A 23257-nucleotide genomic window follows, 5' to 3' on the forward strand; every position below is an offset into this window, starting at 1 on the left:
ATCTCAGGGACACAGCCTGGTGTCACGGAGACTCACCCTAGTGACCGTCACACACACTCACATGTGTGTGAACTATCTCTGGTTCCTACCATGCCACTGTTCTTTATGCTGTGTAATACAGCAGTATTTGACAACAGTATTTGTCATTTTCATTGTGCACTCTACAATTACGATTTTCTGTCAGATATAAGCGGACGTGATTTAAATAATAAATCCAATCTTGATGTCATAAATGGCAACTCCACTGGATTCTTTTAACATAACTGAGCAGACACACACACACAGTTTTAGCTATAAACAAACATCTACACATGTGACAGAGCAATCTTGGCTTTTGGTAAAGCAGTAGACCAAGCAGTAGGTGAGCGAATAGCCACCTCATGCTGCAAGAGCAGCAAAAAGGAAAATAAAAGAATGCTGATTGTAATTAGCCTCCATCTGTAGCGTGCCGTTCAATCCTGTCTCTTAATTGACTGAGCACAACTGGAATATTTCATTTAATTTTCAAAACTGTGTGCTTTCATTAGGGGCATTTTGATATGGCATAATTACACTGTTGTTGAAAAATAATCATATATTAGATTCTAGTAATTATGGAAAACGAATAAACGTCTAAAAATAAAAATAATTGTAACACGTCCAGGGCATTTACACTGATGCGGAGTTTCACAATAATTCTTCATTCACACGCTGTCAGCAACTGAAAGCGAAATCCTGGAACTGCTGCTTGTGTTCACTTCCCCACACATTCATTTCAAATAAATATTACGTCTAGACCAACACCGCCACAAATCGGATGCGTCCCTTTAGGAGAAGCGTACATGTGGAGACGACTCTGGACGGCTGACGAGTAAGCGCACACGGTCTCCGGCAGCGGTTCAGCTCGAGCCGGCTTCCCTAGCCAGCCTGGCACTGGTGGGAAAACCCGGCGGCTCTGTCAGGCACTCCAGCCTGTTCGCTAGGCCTCCGTGTCCATAGGCTCGGCACGGCTGAGAGATGAACAGGTGCCCGCGTTCACTCTCTCGTGATGCCGCTCTTGGTAACAGATAGCGCAGAGTCGCGATTTAGACGGCAACTAATCAAATCTGTATTTATTCCTACGCCACACCACCCCCCAATGGACCCTCTTCCTTTAGAAACCAAGTACCACACTGTATGGCCAGGAGCGGAGGCAAACATTTTACAATTATTACTGTTGCGGCAAAAGCATGCCTTGTTTGTATTCAGTGTAATTAAATTAATGTATTAAAAAACATCCACTCACACTCGCAGATACAAAAGAGGGAAACCCATAAATGCGCCTACAGTCAACAAAAAGTCAGAGCGCCGTAACACAATTGGCTGACAACACTTGCCCATGTGAGGGATGGCGTCTGGCGAGGTTCCCCACTCTTTGCTGCTTTTAATTACTTTACTTATTATTGTTGTTGTAGCAAACAGAGGCAGAACTCATTACACAACCATAAATGGGAAAAGCTGAATGAGTGGCTCCAGGGCCTGCAGAAAGGACTCGAAATTCACTTTACACAGACACACACGCAGAGAGAGAGGGAGAGAGAGGGAGAGAGAGGGAGAGAGAGAGAGAGAGAGGGAGAGAGAGAGAGAGAGAGAGAGAGAGAGAGGGAGAGAGAGGGAGAGAGAGGGAGAGAGAGGGAAAAAAGCGGGCCTGTTACAACAAATTATTTAAAACGTGGAGTCTGGATCTGCGCAGGGGTGGAGTGTGAGACCGCTTCTCTTCCTCCACAGTGGGGCCGTGGGCCGTCCTCTGCTGGCTGCGTTTTTGGTTTTAAATTCACAAGTCCGCTCGTCAGCTTTGAGAAAATAAAGGATGGAACTTCCCGGAGCTGGAACAGGAACACAACCACCCCGCACTGATGCACCTCTCCTGCCGAGGCTGCATGGTGGCAGGTGCTCACGAGAGGAGATGGGCACCTCTGAATGTTTGTCACCACGGAAAGCATTAGGAGCTACGCCTTAGCAGTGCGAGGGTGCGCTATATAGTATTTGTCTTATTCAGTAGCACGTCCAATTACAGACCATGTGTCAGGGGGATGCGATGAAGAAAGAAGAAAAAAACATCCCTGACAACACTCGCGAATTACAGCAGATTTCAAGGCCAATTTGAGGGCTAATTTGTTGGCAAGTCAAACAGCCTCGGTGCACAGTAGCTTGATTAAGTTAGCCCTGTTCAAATGACGGCGTATCTGATAGATAAGTTGGGCAGGAGCAGGCAGAAAAGCAAACGCGAGAGGCGACGAGGCCCAGAGAGCAAACAGCTACTAAGCTCCACGAGTTAATCAGCGCTGAGCTAGCGTGTTCATACCGCAGATGAGCCAGCACTACACAATCACTATACGAGCACAGCCCGGGCAGTGCACCAGTCCACGATCCAGGTGAGACGCTGGCCGCAAAGAATGCTTTAGTGACTGTGAAGGCGTATGAAGTCTCTCTCTCTCTCTCTCTCTCTCTCACACACACACACACACACACACACCATCCACTGGGAGCAAGCTGGCAACAATTAAAAAGCCCAGCTGCTTGTCTAGCACGAGCAGATCTTTATGACACGACTGTCGTTCCCCGAAGCTATCAGGTAAACAGAACAGGATGAATCTCTGAATGAAAGCACGAAGGGAGGATGTGGGGGCAGAATCACGGTAACAAATGCACCGAGGCTTAACGTCAGTCTGTTTACAATGCAACTCCCGACATAGGCCTGCAGGAAAGCTAATTCACACAAGCTTAGCCCAGTATAATAGGACGTGTCAAGAGCATACAATGACACGCAGTGGATCGTGTGGGGGGACGACGAAGACTGTGCACATGCCCAGATAAAACGCATCACAGATTGTTTTAGGAAGTTGTCAATGCAGACAAAAGCATAAAAAAGCCCCCACGAAGTCATCTGTTTCAGATTTTACTTAGGTATTTATGAGGGTACTGTGTAAGTGTTTACGGACCAAGGAGTAACGCCTTGTTTAAGTCTTGTTTATGCGGGCGCTCATCGTGCATTGTGTTCAAAGAAGTGAAACAGCACAGACTACACATGAGACTCTTAGACTGTCACAACACAATTCTCCAGGCATACAGCATAAGATAACAACTGGTTTTACGTATACTGCAGCTATAAGAGGAAACAGCCATTGTCTGGCCTTCTGCAGATAAACCTATACATAGATGCACCAACACAAAACATCACGGAATATGCATCACAGCTTCCTTCTCTTGCTGGCCTCCAGTCTTTACAGAGCGTATTGCTGTGATATCTCAAGCAGTGTGGCTGAATTTGCACTGATGTGCGACAGGTTTGGTGTGTGTCAATACAACCTCTTCAAAAAAAAAAAAAAAAAAAAAAAAAAAAGGCACTATTAACCTGCCACTGTTAACCTGCCACTGTTAACTACTGCACACCAAGCCATGTTCAGAATAGCCTGGCCAGATGCACCGTGACACATGAAGGAACGTGCGGCACTTCAGAAGACCTTCCGTCAACACACAAGGAGCTTTTGAGGAATCCATCGGAGCTCAGCTGCGTTCGGAGTTCTTGTACTTCGTCTGAGGCCAGGATAGCTCCAGGATAACTCCCAGGAATATGCTGGGCTAACTGCGGGCTAACACCAGGCTAGCTAAAGGCACGAGCCAGGAGTGCACACGGCGGGACCGTGGGGACTGGGGAACAGGAGTGGTCTGCGTAGGCGGCGCCGTCCTCGCCCGGATCGAGCAGGACCGCTGCGTGGAGGAGATGCTTCACTGGCTGAACAGTGGGAGGAGGGTGATGCAATAGGGCGTAAATCAGTCAACAGGGTCAATGACACAATCATCTGCAACTCAGGAGAAACAAGGGCTTACGGTGTCAAACAAAGATGATGTTTTCCCCCCCAAATGCACAAACAGAAGTTAAAACCTTTAAAGAAAGACAGATGAAATTTGAAAGATAAACCCTTCTAACCTTCCAGAGTAGAGGACCCAACCCCCCCCCGGGGTTTGAGAGTGTCTAAAGAAGAGCAGGCAGAGTGGTCAGTCTGTGCTGCCATTTTCAATTAGGGGGTTGTCTCGGAATGACCCCCATGTATGGTGAGCTGGCAGACAGGCTGGCGTTAGCTTTAGCGGCTAATGCACGGGGCTGCACTTCACTGGGGCCAGTCAGACGACGTGACCTTGCTAGCCTCACATTAGCGCCGTTATCTTTGGGAGTGGGCGGGGGGGGGGGGGGGGGGGGGTGGACAGATAGGACCGGAGTGGGAGGTGAAGGCGGGGCGGAGCAGAAATAGATCACTTAGGGGAACAAAGTGTAATTAATGGGTGGACGGAGATAAGAGGACCCTGGCTGCTATCTGGGAATGTGCTAATGGCGTTCACACACACTCAGCACGAGCAGGGGATGACCCTTTAGTGAGTGTGTGCAAATGTGTGTGTGTGTGTGTGTGTGCGCGCTTGGAGAGCAAGCGTGTACTCCACGTAAATGTGTGAGGCTACAAGAGGGAGTTTGTACTTAGTGTACAATTAAGATGACCATGGGTTTTTCACATGAGTGTTGCTGGTGCTTCCATGTATGTTAGGGGTGTGTGTGTGTGTGTGTGTGTGTGTGTATTATGCATGCTTGTATGAATGCAATCATTGGCTTTTCCCCCAAATAACACACGCTGTTAACACTTTTGCCACACTTTTGTTGTAGCAAGCCAACACCTCATCAGCCAGTTGAGTGTCCCTAGTTCCATTATCATGGCTTCTTCAGACTCAGACAGGTTTCTCTTCAGTGTGGGCTCATGACCAGGCCTCATACTGGCACTGTGTACACAGGCCTACACACCATTGGTCTAAACTGTGAAAGGACACCTTCAGGACAGGCCATTAGGGATTCAGGACAGGACATTGGGATTTCAAGACTGCCCGTTAGGATTTCAGAACTGCCCGTTAGGATTTCAGGTCAGCCCGTTAGGGCTTCTCCTCTGCTATTTTTTTCACACCTTTGGTCATGACAGCGTATTCTACCACTGCATCAAGCCACCAGGCGATGAGAGACCACTCGGCTCTGGGACGGGGACGTCCCTGTTTATTTGGTGCGGGAGTGCTAAAAGGAAGCGTGGCGGTTGGCCAGGGGTCACACGGCGGTGATAGAGAGGACGCTAATTGACGGGAACTTCCGAAAAACTCTTGTCTGCGTAGCTCCCTGCGTCAGGACCCCTGGGCAGGGAGCCGACCGACCGGGGGTGGGGGGTGGGGGGGGCCTCCAGAACAGGGCCGGGCCCCTGTGCTCCGGGAGGTTGTTTAAAGTGGATTTCCCCCGTTTGTTTCAGGACAGACGGCGGGAGCAGGGCACAGGGGCAAAGGTACGGGATTCCCCTGGCTCCCGCACAGTGAAGAATGACGAGGTCGGACAGACATGGACGCAGATAAGACGGAGTTATTCATTTGGTTCTGAGATAAGAAATTAGACTTCAGATTATATTGTCTCGTACAGATGTGGAAGTGTGTCTGCTCCGCTTGCTTCTATGACTTATAAAGTAAAGCAGATCTTCATTAGGCAGGTTATTTGCACTCACAAAAACCCCTGTGTTACCTTACCGTCCTACAGACGTAAACATTATGTACAGCTTCGGAATGAATTACACGAATAAGGTGATTTTCCCCCATATTCTGTCGTTCTGGAAGTCTCTCTGACCTGAGTTTGACCCCAAATAAGTCCAGCTGTGCTATGATAGCAGCATGCAGCCAGGATGAGGCTGCAATCCGTCAGGCACTGAAGCAAGAGAGAGAGAGAGAGAGAGAGAGAGAGAGAGAGAGAGAGAGAGAGAGAGAGTCCGGTCAGAAGAGAGAGAGAGAGAGATTGTGCAGAGGTGAGAGAGAGAGAGAGATTGTTCAGAGGAGAAAGAGAGAGTCTGTTCAGAAGAGACAGAGAGTCTGCTTAGAGGAGATGGAGAGAGAGAGAGAGAGAGAGAGAGAGAGAGAGAGTCTGATCAGAGGAGAGATGGAGTCTGCTTAGAGGAGAGGAATGTGGAAGCTTGTGTGGTCTAAGATGTGCTTGGGACTCGGACCCTCCAGACAGCAACAGAGAGAGAGAGAGAGAGAGAGAGAGAGAGAGCCCATTATACTGAGAGTATGTACGTGCAGATGCCATTCTAATGTGTATATATGTACAGTACAATAATCACTTATTTAAAATACACAACAGTCTAAATAAGAATAAAAACAGGTACCAGAATTCCTCCTAAGAAAAAGGAAGAGAAAATGTGCGTCCTGCTAAAACTAGTGGCCAGGTGGCCAGTTTCTGATCGCTGACGGAAAGTTAGTCCAACATAATGAGCATGGGCTGTAGGCTCAGTGCAAACAGCCCACCCAAACAAAGCCTCACAAACAAACAAGCAACAAAAGCTGGCATCTAAAAGCGCCTCATTTTCTTGCATAAACAAAGCGTAGGAGGAGTTGCCCTCCCGATAGGCCGCCTCGGCCCCCCGCGCTATGCACTTTTCACGCCGCAGGCGTCCGAGGCTGAAGAATCCTGCCTCTGTGTCTCCGCGAAAGAGCAGAGAGCTCTCCGTTCCCTGTATCGTCTTCCCTCCTCTCGGTCCGGACGGGCCGAAATGTGGAAAGGACCGGAGAGAAGGCGCGTGGCCGTGCGAAGGGAGGATAATTTAGTGGAGGTGTGTCCGTGGCAAGGTCCCCTCACTTCCATGGCCACGCTGACCTCAAAAAGAGACACAATCTGTCCTTGCTTGGGGGCAAAAATACAAACACGCGTGCCCGCACGCGCACCCTGCCTCGAACGAGTCCGCAGAGCTTTACGACAGCGTCAGCCGACATCCGCACATGTAGGACACGCAGATGCGCCATCTCGCCGCGAATCTGTGGACAAGCACCATTAATCAAAACTACAGCAGGGTTCACGGCTTGGGACGTGTGTGTGTGTGTGTGTGTGTGTGTGAATGCGGGGGTTAGGGACAGAAGACTCTCTCAATCCTGCTCTATCGAGCGGAGAGGTGAGAGCCAGTGAGAGAGAAGTGACAAATAGAATAAAATGATCGATACGTTCTCACCTGACGGGGGCGGGGGGGGGGGGGGGTTGGGGGTCTTAAAGAAGAGCAAACTTTCACCCTGCAGCGTGTCATATCAATCACGGCATGTAAACCCGCACGGCTGCGTCCGCTTCCCCCCAACCCGACCCCGAACCCACGTGTGCCGCGAGCCCCGGCCGGAGCCGCCTGCGCAGGTCAGACCAGGTGCGAGCACGCCTCTGATGAGCTACCGTATGCGTGCGACCGTGAGAACGAGACGCGCAACAAAAGGGGGAGAGAGAGAGAGGAGGAGAAAGATGCGTGAGGAAGTGTTTTCAGTACAAGAGCAGAGAAACGAGGTGAGACAGACAAACAGTTTCACCACGCGGACGCAAAAGACAAACGTGGCCCCTGAACAGGACGCGACACCTCCTACTGAACGAAGATGCACGCGCGCTTGCGCAGGAAATGAGCAGCCAGGCGCTCGCATCAGACAACGGCAGAAGCACCGCTGCTTTAGACAGACTCCAGTGTGTGTGTGCCAGTCCACGCCTTCCTTACAGACTCGGCAACCAGTTAAGTGAAAGAGTGTTAATCACGTTTCCTGCCGCGCCGATGAACACCACGGGCCTGTCGGTGTGTCTCTCTGGGCTGTAGCGCTTTAGTGGTCAAGAGTAAAGCTGGCATCTGTCAGAATGGTGTCAAGTTACATGCAAAACATCGCACGGAAAATACAGATTTATGACACAGAGGAGGAATGAGGGAGAGAGAAATGGAAAGAAACAAATGCAGAGATGGTGGTTAAAGTGTGGCTGAAGCCCCCCCCCATCATAATTTAACTGCGGAAAAAGTCTCCCTTCGTTCTGTTTACTATGTAGAATTTATACTGGTGAGTTCAAACGTGGCGGTTCCTGCACTCAGCTGCTAAGTGATATGATACAATTTCATGTTTTATGAGTGCCAGCACCTCTTCTCTTGCCACAGGAATGAAAAAAAAAACCCAAAAACGACCAATGTAATTTTGCAATCTGAAACCCAGTACCACCATTGCATACTCCCACCCCCTATGCATCCCTCGTGGCTTAAGCACCTCGTTAATCCCACTCTCTGCTGCAGGTTCCACAGCCATCAATCCTTCCCCAAAACGTCCCGAAAGCGCTCCAGTTTTATCACCGTGCGCTCTTGGTTATAGGCCTGCCAGCGCACTTTTAATCCCTGGTTTCCTGAACGTGTCATCACCGAGGTGCTTGCCTAGGGAGCCCGGGCCACAGCGCACGGGGCCACCCTGCGTTTACGCCACGCCTGGATTTTCCTTTGCGCGGTGTGTGTGGTGGGTGGCGCGGTGCTTGGAAACGCTCCTCGGAAGGCACCTGTGTGTGCGCGGTCAGAGGGCATGGACACACCACAGTCACGAAGCCAGACCAAAGCCACTAAGAGCCGCCTGCATTCGCAGTGGTTGGTTGACTTTGGGCTAAAAGTGCCATGTGTTTGCCGCTCGGAAAGAGACATGACATATTGTGGGCAAACTCAGGAGCCTTGCTCTTGGGTCCTCGGCCACAGAGGCAAGACGAATTACTTGCTGTGTCTCTCATGTAACGCGAGTGGTCAGCGGGTAGCAGTTGGACCAGGCTGGCAAAAATGCTGCATAGCCCCGTCTCTGAGTTCAGATCCAGTGTCTGGTCCGTTGCAGACGAGCCCTGAGTATTCCCTTCTGTGACCTGTCCTGCACAAGGATGGCCACGCTGGTCTCTGGAAAATGTCGCAGATGTTCATTCAACCTTCCGGAGAAATCTCTCTCCTTTCTTGCCCTCCCTCACCCGCTCCGATGACCCAAATCATGCGTTCATTCTTTTTCTCCTTTTCTACTTTGTGCATTAATTCGTAACGTGCTCTCCCAACACACCGTTGGCGCGCGAGCACCTACTTCTTGCGCCATCTCGGAGAGGAACGGCGATCTTTCTCCATCAGCCTTGTCTTGTGTATTTTTTTTGATCTGATGGGAATGCTTTCATTCTCTAGGAGGTAGCATGCCCGGAAGACCGAGTGAGCATTACGATACTACTACAGACAGCGTCTCTCTCTCTCTCTTTTTTTTTACTACAACTGCACTTGGAAGTGCAAAAAGCAACGACACGTCTTGCCACTATAGTTTCACAAGAATCTTTTTTTTCCAGCCCCGCCTAAACTTATCGATAACTTATCGTTTTAACGAGCTCCTCACACAGCCATGACAAAAGCAGGATGATGAAGGCTGCTTCGGTGAAATGTTTATTTCCTGCCACCTTCAATAAGCTCTCACCCCGATCGCTGTAAGTACATTACGACGCAATTAGCGAAGAAGGCTTTTAAACGCGGATTAGGGTGAAAGAGCTCAGGAGAAAAACAGAAGGAGTAAGAAGTTGAGTTAATAGTGGAGAATGGTGTTACTCATTGTCCTGTGCTATTATTACTTCAGTTGTGAGTGCAGGATATCAGTGTGTGTGTGTGTGTGTGTGTGTGTGTGTGTGTGTGTGTGTGTGTGTAGTAGCTCGCAGGAGCAGAGCCCCACACGATCATCTGTACTTTCCCGGTTGATTTACGGAGTGCACTCTAGCCTCCCTATCATAACTAAGGGAGAAATGGAGTCATCTAATGGCAGGTGGAAGAAGAGTCAAAGCTAAATAAAAGTTTATAAATGTTAGCTCGTAATAGCAAAGTATTGATTTCTTCTGTCTTCTTTATGGAGGTCTGGATTGGACTTGATGGCCAGGAGAAAGCAGAGAGTGAATTTTTAGATATAATGGTAGGGTGAAGCTTTTATAGGAAAGAGCATAACGGCACCGTGTGTGTGTGTGTGTGTGTGTGTGTGTGTGAGATTTTCCATCTCTGTTCTTTGAGCAGGCATAGGGAGAATGTGAGACTAAAACATAACGGATTCATTCTCGCTCATACTGAGCCACAACACCACACTGACTACACAACACGACGTTCACTTATCTCAGTCTGATTACTTTAGCTGATCTGAACGATGGCGCTTTAACTGGGAAAGAGTCTTAGTGCACGCTGAGCCATGACTACTGTCTAAACACAAGGCCTAGACTTTTTTTCCTGTGCGTGCGTTTTCTGCTTTTCATTTTAAACAAGGACGAAAGGAGACTGACTTGAGGGATAAAGTCGCGATGAACACCGAAATTCCTCAGAAGGACAACCAAATGGTTGAGCGTACAAGCGGGAAGAGAGAAGCAGAGTGAGAGGACTGGCAGGGAGAACAGGAGTGAAAATCCTCACGACCTTCCTGATGGGGTTTAGAACACCGGCTAATTACAGCTCTTCATCTGGTGTTTACAAAAGAGTGGAGGAACAGAGAGAGAGAGAGGAAGAGAGGAAGAGGAGGAGGAAGAGAGGGGCAGGAGATTAACTGGGAAACTATAAATCCACTTAATATCTACTCTGTACCTGGATATATTTGCCACAGCCCTGTGAAAGTGCGCATTTAAACCTCATTTAAATGTTTGAATGTTGTCTTAAGCCAGCTGAGGTGCCCACATCCATCTCACATGCTTTCAGCCCACAAATCTCCCAGTGACCATTCCCAAAGAATGACAGACAAAAAGGAAAGAGGTATGGAGAGAGAGAGAGAGAAAGAGAGAGAGAGAGAGAGAGAGAGTGGAAGAGAGAGAGAGAGAGAGAGAGAGAGAGAGAGTGGAAGCGAGAGAGAGAGAGAGAGAGAGAGTGGAAGAGAGAGAGAGAGTGGAAGAGAGAGAGAGTGGAAGCGAGAGAGAGAGAGAGAGAGAGAGAGAGAGAGAGAGAGAGAGAGGAAAGGAGGCAAAGAACACGATGCGGGTGAAAACCCTGAAATCTGATGGAGCGTCACATAAACAAAAAAAGTGCCATGACAAGCAGGTAACCTAATCACGCACCCCCTCCGCCTGGTATGTGACCATGTGCGGGCACTAGCGTGTGTTTTTATGCACGTGTGCGTGTGTGCGCGCGTGAAGCTGCCCCAGCACGTCCGTGTGAGTCTTTGAGTGGTGCCTCTGGAGCCCTCCTGTGTCCCGGGCCATGGGCCCGCAGGTGTTGGCCAGGCGCACCTGTGCACTGACGCGGGGTGAGGAGCTGTCATCGGCGGCCCCGCCCCCGCCGACCCTAGAGCGCACCTGTGCCTTTCAGGGACAGCCCGCTGTCACGGACGGCAGACAGCTTGGGCCAACGCCGGTGTAGAGCGGCGGTCAAAACCAGGTAAGAAGGAGAGAGTCAGAGAGAAGAGAGGGAAGAGGGGAAGAGAGAGAGAGAGAGAGAGAGAGAGAGAGAGAGAGAGAGAGAGAGAGAGAGACACAGAGGAAGGCGTAGGGAATGAGACAGAGAGAGGGATAACCGAGTCTTGGGTGGCTCTGCACCGGCCTGCACGGATACCAGATTTACTCCGCATGCTCGCCTGAGCAATTCCCAAAGCCAATCACTGCCACACATGGGAACCTGGAAGCCTTCCTGAACACAGCACAGGCGAGGGGGTGGGGCGGGGCGGGGCAGGGCGGACATGTGCCTAACACACATCTGATGGGTCTGTGTTATGCCCGGAGACTATGACTACGGAGCGACGGTGAGTATGGAAAAAGGCCGCAGCTCCGTTCTGGCGGCCGGGCCGCTGCCCGGATCTCTGACCCTGCTTTCTCTCATACCCTCACACTGTGTGCCCATCCTGACGTTCCTTCAACTCCGCAGACCCTGGCACGGCGCGCACGGCCGGGGCTAAAAAAAGGTCCCGGCGAGAGGGACAGACCCAGAGTCGGCATTACCCAGCTAATCCCATTAAAGCAGCCGCCATGCCAAGAGCCGAGGTCGGCCAGAGTAGCACGTCACTCACTCACACCTTTGGCACCAGACAGGGACCCGGCTGGTGGGAAGGGAGTCGCCTGACTGCCGTACCTGGCTGGGGAGGGGGGGGGGGGGGGGGGGGGGGGGGAGCCGGGTTGCTTGGGTCACGCGGCAGGTGCTGGGTGGGGGTGGGGTGGGGGTATCGGGAAGGGCGAGCTAGGCTGCTTGCCCTTGCTCTGTGTGAGGGGACGAGCTTAACGTGTTTACAGCAGATTGCATCAGCGTGCTGGCGGTTAAAATCCACCTCCCGCCCTGCCGGGGTCAGACGCAGTGTGAAGGGACACCAGGAGGGGCCCGCGTGTCAGTCAAGGAGACGCGGCGCGAGAAACACACACGGGCGGACACGCAGGCGCGCACAATCGAACACTAGCAATTACTGGGTGCGGTGAAGGCACATGCACTCACAACCTCTGAGTCGTAAGTGGTTACAAAACTGACGCAAACGTCTACACACACACACACACAATCACACTCCATCACACCCCCTTAAGGTGTCCCTTCCATTAAGTGCAGTTTCAGCGGGTCACATCAAATCAGGCACCGTGCCATCACCGCAGAGCCGAAGCCACTCGGGCGAACGCCGTACCCCACCCCCCAGCGGGCGCACCTCAGGGACAGGACACCGGCCGGGCCACAAGCAAGGGACCAGCCAGGCGCGAGTAATTGCATTAGCGATGCAGGTAACACATCCCCCTCTCCCAGGGCAAAGGGGTGCTCTATCTGATGGGCCTTGTCCTCGACTGGTCCTTAATCAGAGGCGGCCCTTAAATGAAGTGTGCTACCCTGAGCCGCGCTGCGGGGTTACTAGTCCATAAGAAAAGTAGATTTGCTTTAGTGTAGTACAGCCTAATCTGATCCGGAGCAGTTGCGGCTAATGGATGGGTCTGGGTGAGGGGGAGTTGAAAGTTGACGGACACCCCTTAGCACGTGCCAGCCTTGGTTGTGGAACAGTCAGGAACAGCTTGGTAAAGGATACCACGCTAAACCGGCATCGGCGGGACTGCGCGATAGGGACTGCCAGGGCTCCAAGCAGCGGAGAGAAAACGATCCGCGTCGCGGGGACCGATGACGTGCGCCGGGCGTGAAAAATAAGATGGTGTCACAGACCGTCCGGTGGGGAGGAGCTGTTCCGAGCCCCGCGACCAATTAAACAAGCTCCCCTCTTCCATTCTCCTCCTTTCCTCGCGTCAGGTCAGGGTCCGGAAAGAGGGGCGCAAGGACGAAATCCCGGCGTTCCGTTGAGTGAGGCGACTATGAGCCAGATGGCCCACATCTTAACGCGCGGATGTGTTGCCGGTTTTCTGAGCTTCCTCGGATCCCAGCGCCGGATTCTGTTCTTACCTCAGTGTCCCATCGGGAAAAAACCACATCTTACTACCCAAACAAACTGGTCAACTTGAGCACGATACAGCTGTCCATACTGAAATGGTGAATGGCCAAACTGAAACAGGCAGCTCTCAGATGACAGATGACAGACAGGGATGGGGCGAGGGAATCCTGCGTGACAGGGCGGTTATAAGCCCGAAGAAAGAGAAGCCCAAAACTATCTGATCAATCAGTCTGATCAGTTCTCCTCAGGTCTCCAGGAAGTCATTACCAGGACAAGGTAAGGTGAGGTCTGACTGACAGCCTGAACTCAATCACGTATAAAGGAACAATGAGAAACATATTAGAATGCTCTCCTGCACACTGGTAAACACACACACACACACACACACACACACACCTCAGCTCCCTAAATTTCTCTAACATGCAAATATTTGGCTGTGAGGCTTTAATAACCCTGGTCTGTAGAACCTGCGAGAATTTCATGTCAAATAAGTAATACGTAGTCGGGGTGAGGCACAAGGCGAGGAGAGTGTAATCCACCTTCAGTGGAGTTCACACATGCCAGAGAGCCAGGCGCTTTGGCAGGGCAGATGAAGATATCAAAGTGGGGTAGAAAAAGCAGACTCTGCATGCTGAGCAGGCCTGGGAGGAGGGAGAGAGAGAGAGAGGGAGAGAGAGAGAGAGGGACAGACAGATGGAGGGAGAGAGAGAAGGCAGTGAGAAGGAAAGGAAAGTGAGAGAGAGTGGTAGTGGGATGGAGAGAGAGAAAGAGGGAGAGAGATGGGGAGAGGAAGAGAAGTAGAGAGAGGGAAAAGAGGAAGAGAATGAGAGAGCAATGCAGACAGAGCAAGTGAAAGAGAGAAAGTATAAGAGTAAGAGCAGGATTCAAAGAAAGCAGGAGAGAGAAAAAAGAAAGAAAAATGTATAAAGAGAGAGAGGGAGAGAGAGAGAGAGAGAGGGAGTGAGAGAGAGAGGGAGAGAGAGGGAGAGAGAGAGAGGGGGGAGTGAGATAGAGAGAGAGAGAGAGAGAGAGAGGAGAGAGAGAGAGAGAGAGAGAGAGAGAGAGAGAGGAGAGAGAGAGAGAGAGAGAGAGAGAGAGAAAGAGAGAGAGAGAGAGAGAGAGAGAAGCAGGAGTGAGTCTCTGGTTGCTCTCTCTGTGTCTTCCCATGCACACAGGGCTGGAATGCAGGGTGTGGTTTAAAGGCACCCAGGGACTCCTACCCACTCTCTCCTCTCTCCTTCTGTTCTTCCAACAGGCCCAAAGAACTTCTGCCTGTGCTCCGTGTGCACAGAAGGGACTCGCTGATAGTGTACCAGCCCAAAGTAAGCGCCAAGCCCGTCGCCATGTGATCAATTTTTAATTCCACTCCTGGTTTTTCATGTTTGTCAGGGCTGTCAGGAGCCGAGTCCACCGGGGGAAGGTGAGGTGGGAGCGACCGCAGACGTCCTTTACTCTTTTAACACGCGCACACACTAACACACGCACGCGCACAAAACACGGTGGCTTTGGTTAAGCTACATTACAGCTATCAACAATCAGCTATCAACAATCAGACCCTAACACACACACACACTGGCACTGTGACACACACACACACACAAGGGACCAAATATCACAACATTCATGGAGCAGCAGAACATGGAACTTGCAGGGCTCCCATGTCCTTACATGCTGCAGCCGGATGAGGCAGGTGATGGATTAAGCTGTTCGTCCAATCAAAGATGAGTTTAACAGGTCAAAGTGCACACACGGGAGTGTCTGGGATAGAGGTGGGGCTATTACTACACATGGCAGAGTCACGTGGTGACGCATGTCGTCTTCTGGGCCCACACCAAAGGCACAAAACAAACAACACCGGATAATGCTAAGAAATGACCACTATAAACACACAGACGGCCAGTGCGCGCCTCCTTATCGGATTGGGTGGTGTGAAAAAAGACCAAAAAAAAAAAAAGAAAAAAAAATAGCAAACCCTTGCTGCTGCAGCCACCATTAATGAGTTGTGACTTCCTGTCACGCCAACACCCCCCCCCAGAAGAGGAGGCGGTTTGCGGAAAGTCAATTTCCTGCGCGGCAGTGCCTGTCGTAATTGCACTGCAAGGCGGCTGGGTCTGCCGCCGCTGACATCGCCGGTGAAAACGAGCAGAAAATCTAAGTGTTCCATATCAGGGAATATTTTTACTCTGGCTAATGTGACTTAAATACCTTGTTCCACAGTCGAGTGGGCTGGCACCTGCTGCATGGGAACTGGCCAATTACTGCACAGTCGCTCTAATTTTCTGATTCAATTAGCATGCTTCAGAGCTTTGCCGTCTAATTGCAAACTACTTCACAGTTACCTCCCTGATTAATCGCTGCCCATCTGCGAGCCATCGGAAAACTTGGTGGAACAAATTTGTGTATTTTAGAATGCCGGGCGACTGTTGCGCCAGTGCCCACGAGGCCGTCTGAACCTCTGCGCTCCGCGGAGCCCCGGTGTGCCCCCGTAGAACACGGACTCTGATTGGGCAGCCAGTCGCAGCATTTCATGGTGATGCTGTCTCCATTAGAATGCAATGCACTAGAAGTAAAAAATAAATATAACTGGGATGAATTCACTTTCAGGACACGTGTTCCGCTGTCTTGGGCAAATTCATCTCCAAGATTTAATTAAATTTTTTTTTTTTTAAAAACCCTCACACGAACAAGGGAAACTAAGCCCTTAAATACTATCTAAGCTTGAGAACTAGTATTTAGGGGATATAAAAGCATATCACCTGTATGGGACATACAGCCTCTCTGTCACCTCTACACTCCTCAGGTCTCTGGTCGCTACGGTGACCAGTGATTACTAAGCTCTTTCTGGTGACATCCAGGCCGTCTAACGTGTAATGCCTGCAGATGATCAACCCAACGAGACGCGCACCTACATATGTACAGACAACGCACGTACACGCATCCAACCAACCACCCACCCACACACGCACACAGAAGGGGCCGTGGTGTTTCTCCTGACCCCAGCCAACGACCTCCCCTCTTGCTAACGTGCACCTATTGACATTTTCAAGGACAAGGATACCGGGGTGTTTACACGACCTTTACGCTGCAATTACATCGGCTTTGCCCCCTCGCCTGGCATCCTGGCGGCGCGGGGTGCCCTGCAGCACGTGCGACCAGAGCAGAGCCTCTGCCCCGTAACCCAGCCCTAGAGACAAAGCACGGGGGCAAAGCAACCGTGAGCACGTTGCTTCTTCCCCCCAGCGCTCTGATAATGATGTATAAGCCGGCGGCTGCGAGAGAATATAATTCCGATATGTCAGATCTCTGATTTGGCCACAATTTGCATGGTTATAATAGCTTATCGACTGGCTCAAGGTTGCGGGAGGCCGTGGTCGGCCACGGTAATGACTGCACGCTGCCAGTTTATTCCAGACTGCTGGGGTTCAGTCACCCGGGCCCTTCTGTCAATATGCAATCTTGATAGCTCCATCTCCCTCTGAAAGTCTAGGCCGATGGTGACCACTCCCCCCCAGAAAACCCCTCCCCCACTGCCAGAAAGCCGAGCCCCCTCCCTTTAAATGGCTTCTGTATCATATAAACATTTCCCATAGAGATCAATACAGGTGCCATTCATTAACCCTGGAAAATGCGCAAAGCCACGTTCACATATTAGGTTCATCGATTGGCACATTTGAATGCAGCCAAATGTGAACTTCTGGGACTTTGTTTTTCTTTTTGGGAGGTCAGGGGAGGGCAAATACATGTTGCTGCAAAAATGGATCAAATACTTTGCACATCTCTGTTTATTAAGCAAATCATTTATTTTGCCTAATCAATACCATAACCAGGCACATTTGTACTGGACCAAAGACAAAACTGTGCTTTTAACAGGTTTTTCATAATTAAATCTCAAACATTAGTGCAAATAAATATTCAGACCTAACAAGTGTAGTTAACATGACTGTGAACTGACCACTCAGAGCTGTGAGGTCATGTTAGGTCGTTTTAGCAGTATCCACTGTTAGAATTCACACAGCTTTCAAGCAAAAGGAGGCCACTTTGCCCACCTACCAGCTAAACGGCACCCCAGCAAAGCCCACTTGTGATTGGCTGATGGCGTTTGTTATGGTTCTGGGGCAGAAGGTGCTCCATAGTTTTCCTTCTATTCTGTGTGTGTGTTCTCCTGTCTGCTTCTGATTACAATGGTAACCAAACAGCGGTGTGAGGCAGTCGGTCAACTAGTGTGTGTGGCTTCCTGACGCTCCCCTAATAGGTTACTGATGAAGCGTGCCTCAAACCTCTATGTCTATGCACACTCACACACACACACACACACACACTCATATAAACCTGCGCACGCACGCTCAAAAACACGCGTGCGCACACACATGCATATGGCATGTGTCCAGACACACTCACGTGCGCCCACTCATCCTCAAACACACATGGACACACACACATGCATACACACATACATGCACATGCAAACACGCACTCACGGACATGCACACACACGAGAATCTGAAGGAGAGAGAAGATACTGCACCAAAGCCAGATAGAGTGGGCAAACTCTTAACCTGTACACCCTCAACAGGCATGCACACACACACACGTATGCACTTTGCGTCATGGACACATTTTTGTGTTTATATAAACACATCTCTATCACACACGGAGTATCACAGATTACACAGAGCACACACACCCCACCCCCTTTCCCAAACAACAAATTGGTTTCTGCCAACAGTACAGTATGCAGCAAGCTAAGACAAGCAGTGGCCATACCTGACAGGAAACTGATCAAGCCCGCAAAAGAAGCGGTTAAGAAAAATAATTATTATCTGACCTTTGACTGTCTAACAAAACAATTCACATTATCAGTGCAGAGAGCTGACCTTAGACTTCTTTAAATGGGAGAGTATTGATTGCCTGCGCACTGCAGACAAACACCTCACACAGCATGTCTGGGACAGCTCACAGAGACAAGGGACAAGCTGGCTGAAAGCTTGAAGATCAGCAATTACACACACACACACACACACACACACACACACACACACACACACACACACACACACACACACACACACACACACACACACACACACACACACACACACACACACACACACCAACCTGTGAGAAGTTCACTGCATGAGCTGACAATGGACTGAACACGTCCCAGTGAATTAATCACAGCTGAACACAGGCCCAGTGTATAACTGAGGGCAGGTTCTGTGCCAGGACAGACAGACTCTGGGCTGGAAGATCCGTAAAGCTGATTTAACAAGCTTGTTATGAAAGAAAAATAAAACAAAGGTAAGATATTGCAGATGCTCACACGACTGATGCAGTAATGGCACGTTTCATTAGTATTTAGATGGAACCTTATTTTAGCACAAGCGAGAATTCATTAATTAATAGTCACTACAATAGCAGCAATAATAATGTATAGTTTATATTTTAAAGCTTGCCTTGGTAACCCTACCTTACATCAAGCCTTAAGATAAATTATCATTTCAAACATTTCTAATGGGAAATATAAATTCAATTTAAGTGCGTGAACACTTAACACTTAGAACACTTAAATTCAATTCCGTCTTTTCTCTTTCATGAACAGTACTGTTTCTCATGAATAGCACTGCTCTGTATCTATTAGTGACTGTCTGGTCTCTCCCACTATTTATGGCTTTCATTTGACAAATTAATTCCAAAATGAAGTCTTATGAAGATATTATGATTTGGGGTGTGTGTGTGTGGGGGGGGGGGGGGGAAGAGAGACAAAAAGGGGAATATCACAGAAAATGGCAGTAAAGCGAAGGGATGGACATGGGTCACAGGGTCAGGCTGAAGCTGAGGCTCTGTAGGCTACCACAGGCACTGAGCTGGAACTAAGTGAGACCAAGCAACCGCTCGCATGGAAACCAGCCAGAGCTCGGAGTTCATCAGGGGGCAATACCAAGCCCCCTCACATTCTGCTATCATGCTAACGCTTCCATCAAAGCTGAAACAGAGATCGAGTGAAAGAGCGAGAGATACTCCCAAAACACTCCTCGCCCACATATGTCCTCCACCCCCCCCCACCCCACCCCCACCCCCACCCCCACACCGCAAGCGAGGGAAACAGAGAACCGTTTTCGTGACTGGGAGAACTTTGGCAGTTATGTTACTGCATACATTACACACATTTTAGCTGAACCTCTCCAAAAGAGAGGGGGGTTAAATAGAGGCACAATGGGGCCCGAGAACCGCCACTCTGGGCCGATGACGAGAGACAAAGGATGGCTGTCAGGCCAGCCAGACAGCTGTGAGCTGGGTGTCAAACTGCCTGCTCAGACCACCATCTGCTGACACCGCCAGATGACACACAAAACAGGATTACAGTAGCCAGGCAGAAGAAAAGATGATGACCCAAACACTGTAATATGGTTTTCTTGGGAAAACACAGCCTGGCCAGGATAAAGAGGCAGCAGGTTCCAGAGGTTAGGAGAGCCCAGAGGAAGCTGTGCACTAATCTACTACACAAATCAGACGCTCAACACTGAGTTGGGATTAGGATTAGGGGTGAGCGATCTAATAGGGTGTTTCAAAGCGCGCCCATGAAAATGACTGTACATGAATGGAGGAGCCATAAAGCCTATCTGAAAAGGGAAAAAAAAAGTTCCAAGCGGGTTCTATAACTTTGACGGACACGTTCATACGTCTCAGGGATGGGGGGGTACACCGGGTTTTGCCACACCATGGATATTATTTTTAGAAAAACAAAACAGACAGTTTTAAGGCTTATGTTTAACTGCCTTCAGTGATGGTGCAGGCAGGTTGATACTATATTTCCACATAACCCCCATGCTGGACACAACGCTTACACATCACCGCCCACATGAGCGGGAATATTAGAACACATGAAACTTTTTGCCACATTTGCCAAGTCAACCGCTAAACATTATTTTGGAAATATGCTCAACAACTGACTAGAGGATGAGTGGAGGGAACGCTAATCACAATCGAGGCTAAAGCAGACCTCAACGAAACATACCTCAGACCTCAACAAAGCATACCTCAGACGTCAACGAAACATACCTCAGACCTCAACGAAACATACCTCAGACCTCAACGAAACATACCTCAGACCTCAACGAAGCATACCTCAGACCTCAACAAAGCATACCTCAGACCTCAACAAAGCATACCTCAGACCTCAACGAAGCAAACCTTAGACTCAGTAAAGCAGACCTCAGCACTCAGACCTATACTGTGCACCTTATGACAACACAGAACATTAGCTAATGGTTATCTATTATCTATTTAATCAAATGAAAACAACACATTTGTAAGTATGAGAAGGCTACAAGAATAGCCTACATTTAAAAGTTAGCTCCAGCAGCAGCAGCAGTCAAACCGAAACATTTAGCAAGGTGCTAAAATGAGTAGAATTGCCAGCCCTACTTGAACAGGATTTGTCTTACATGGGGATGTGAGATACTGTATTTATTACCCACGTTCCTTTAGGAGGTGTTTTCTTGCCCAAGGCCCTCTGAGAGAAGCAGCACTTCTGCTAGGTCTAGGTACATTAATATGTAGCCTGCTGTTGTTTAAACCCAAGTTACTGTTAATAAAAGCACTTTTATTAAATATCAACATTTTGCACCGAAGATGCTTTGGATTCACAATAGCCCTAAATAGACTTAATGTTTAATTACAGAAATATTTAAATGCAGAAATTGTTTCTGTAATTAGTGAACCTACATATTACATGTCTATTTTGTGTGTGTGGCACTCTTATCTCTATAATTTACATTGGTACGGTAGAGAAATTACCTTACAGACATATGTTTGGAAACCCAAACCAATCTGAATAATACTGTATTCCGTTTTCTCTTCTTGAATTGGGGTGAAAGGTTGCATTACAGTAACTAAAACATAAAACAACAGTAATGATTTCTCTCTTTCCCAAGTACTTGAGTTCTTTAAAGCTGTTGATGAATGTAAATACCTTTACTTATGCTTTACGCTTGCACGGCTCTCAAGTGTACACATCCATTTGCACAATAAAAGAAGCACGAGATTCTCTACAAATATTTACATACTCTCATGTTTTGACTTTATAAGTTTATTATGGTTTATTATGATATATTACTTTTGAAGGGCATATAAAAGCTAATATATAATAGCAATCTTTTTTATTACTTTTTTGTATATGCCCATGTACTTATATATCCTACTTCTGTTATGACTGCCTGTCAAACATGATAATAATGCAAATAAACAACGAACAAAACACTAAATGAAACAAGCAGGGTGGTGCGGTCCGGTTGGACATGGAAAGCAGTTCAGAGGACAGGCATGCCTGGATGTAGAGGGTCAATTGTCAACTGTTTCATGGAGCCACGTCGTGGGGCCCCTCAAGAGGTGAGTATTGGGGCGCCTGAGCCACAGAGTCCCAGTCCAGCCGCTGCGTGTTCCACGGTGGCCAGCCGAGGCCCGGCCGGCATGTGACCAGGGGCAACGCCTGCAGGCCAAATGTCAGCGCAGATCTCCGCAAATCTCCCCAGGCATGGCCTGAGATTAAAGCCGCGGGGGAGAGCTTGCCCTTCAACCTCTCCCTGATAAGACCTTTGAAGTCTTTTGCTCTGACCTGGATTCGACTCCGTCTTACGTGACACTCGTAGAGATAATTAATGGCCGATAGCCGCCCGGCGCGATTCGTTCGGACGGTTTCTCAGGCTGGCGGGCGGCCAGCCGGCGCCAGGCTCACCAGTGCCAGCTGTGGGGTGAGGAGTCCCCGGAGGAGCCATGCCCGCTGAAGCCTTTATTTCCCAGTTCCCAAACGTCCACAGTTGGTTTGGGTAGACAAACGGACATCATCACCTGGGCTTTGTTTCCATGGCATTTTAAGGGGGCAGATCACGCCAAACGACAGGTTAAAAAGAATCACTGGCGTTAGCATGTCCATTAACCTGATTAGTTGTCCGTTATGCGTTAGAATGAGACAACTAGTCCCTCCAGAGACATAGGAGCCCAGAGGGCACTCCCTAGGGTAGAGGACACTACTCAATCCACTATAAGATCTATCAAATGCAGAGCGTCCGGCATGGACCTCATAGCATTTTTAGCTATGTTGAGCACTTGCCAAAACCTGACATTTCCAAGTAAGACCTTCCTGACAAATGTGCCCATGCCAGGAGTGATCTGGCTTGGACAGATAGAAGGAGCAGGAGACAAAGCATTCACATGGGGGTGTGTGTGTGTGTGTGTGGTGGGATGGGGATGGACAGCAACCCTCTGCTGATTAGATAAGTCCCATGTCCACTCAGGCACACGCAGAGCAGGCTGTGTTTCCTGCCTGCGGGCTGTGTTGCTCAGAGGGAGAGGTGATAAGGTGGGCCATTTTGGGGTCGCTGCGATTAGACGGCTACACGGGCCACATTCCTGCCTTCTCTGGCTGGAACACCGCGGCTTCGACATGTGCCGCGGAGGGCAGGTGTGCCCAACATGCAAGCACACACACACACACACACACACGCACACAAAAAAAAGAGAGAAATAGCATTTATAACACCCGTCTTCACATCTGTGAATCTTCCAGCGAGGCTGCATCCTCAAGGCTGTATCTTCACAAAGAGGCGTGGGCGAGAGGGAGGGGTCATTAGCATTGCGCGCACGTCGGACCAGGGCTCTTCACCATCGAGCCGCACTGGGCTGATAACCGAAGGGTGGCATCGGAGAGGAGCCACCTGGTGTGGCGGCAGGTCGAGCATGAGCCTGGGGGGGCGGGGGGTGTTGTTCAGGGGGCACTGGCATCACGGAGGGGCCAGCACGGCCTCTCTCATTACAGCCAGTCATCACCAGCACAAACAAACCTCACTTATTACCCCTCACCTCGGCGTTTTGGCGGCAGGAAGTCGAGCGCTAATTGCGATATTTCCCCTAATACCCAGCGCGCACGCGTGTCACGGGCTGTTTGCTTCCCGCCCCGTCCGTGCGTAATAAAGTTTTTATCTGTCAACCCGGCGCGTGGGCGTTGAGCCAAGGTCACTGCCGTGCACTCCAACATGCCGGTGAAGAATATTCACTCAACTTTGTTTACATATTTATATAAATA

The 23257-nt window shown here is 49.6% G+C and overlaps 1 protein-coding gene across 4 annotated transcripts in view; it reads right to left on the bottom strand.

Annotated features, from left to right (window-relative positions):
• arb2a (ARB2 cotranscriptional regulator A) overlaps nt 1–23257 on the bottom strand; it is a 119561-nt gene that overhangs the window by 5015 nt on the left and 91289 nt on the right. The window contains exon 11 of one of the 4 annotated variants that reach the window (XM_081715000.1): nt 5663–5740. The exons of the other annotated variants lie outside the window; for them this stretch is intronic. Within the exon in view, the coding sequence (XP_081571126.1) occupies nt 5694–5740 (47 nt within the window). The 3' untranslated portion in view covers nt 5663–5693. The remainder of the gene's footprint in view (nt 1–5662; nt 5741–23257) is intronic. 4 annotated transcript variants of the gene reach the window in all.

This window comes from Electrophorus electricus, chromosome 5 (assembly GCF_041902795.1).
Source record: "Electrophorus electricus isolate QZ-2024a chromosome 5, ASM4190279v1, whole genome shotgun sequence".
Taxonomy (NCBI): Eukaryota; Metazoa; Chordata; class Actinopteri; order Gymnotiformes; family Gymnotidae; genus Electrophorus; species Electrophorus electricus.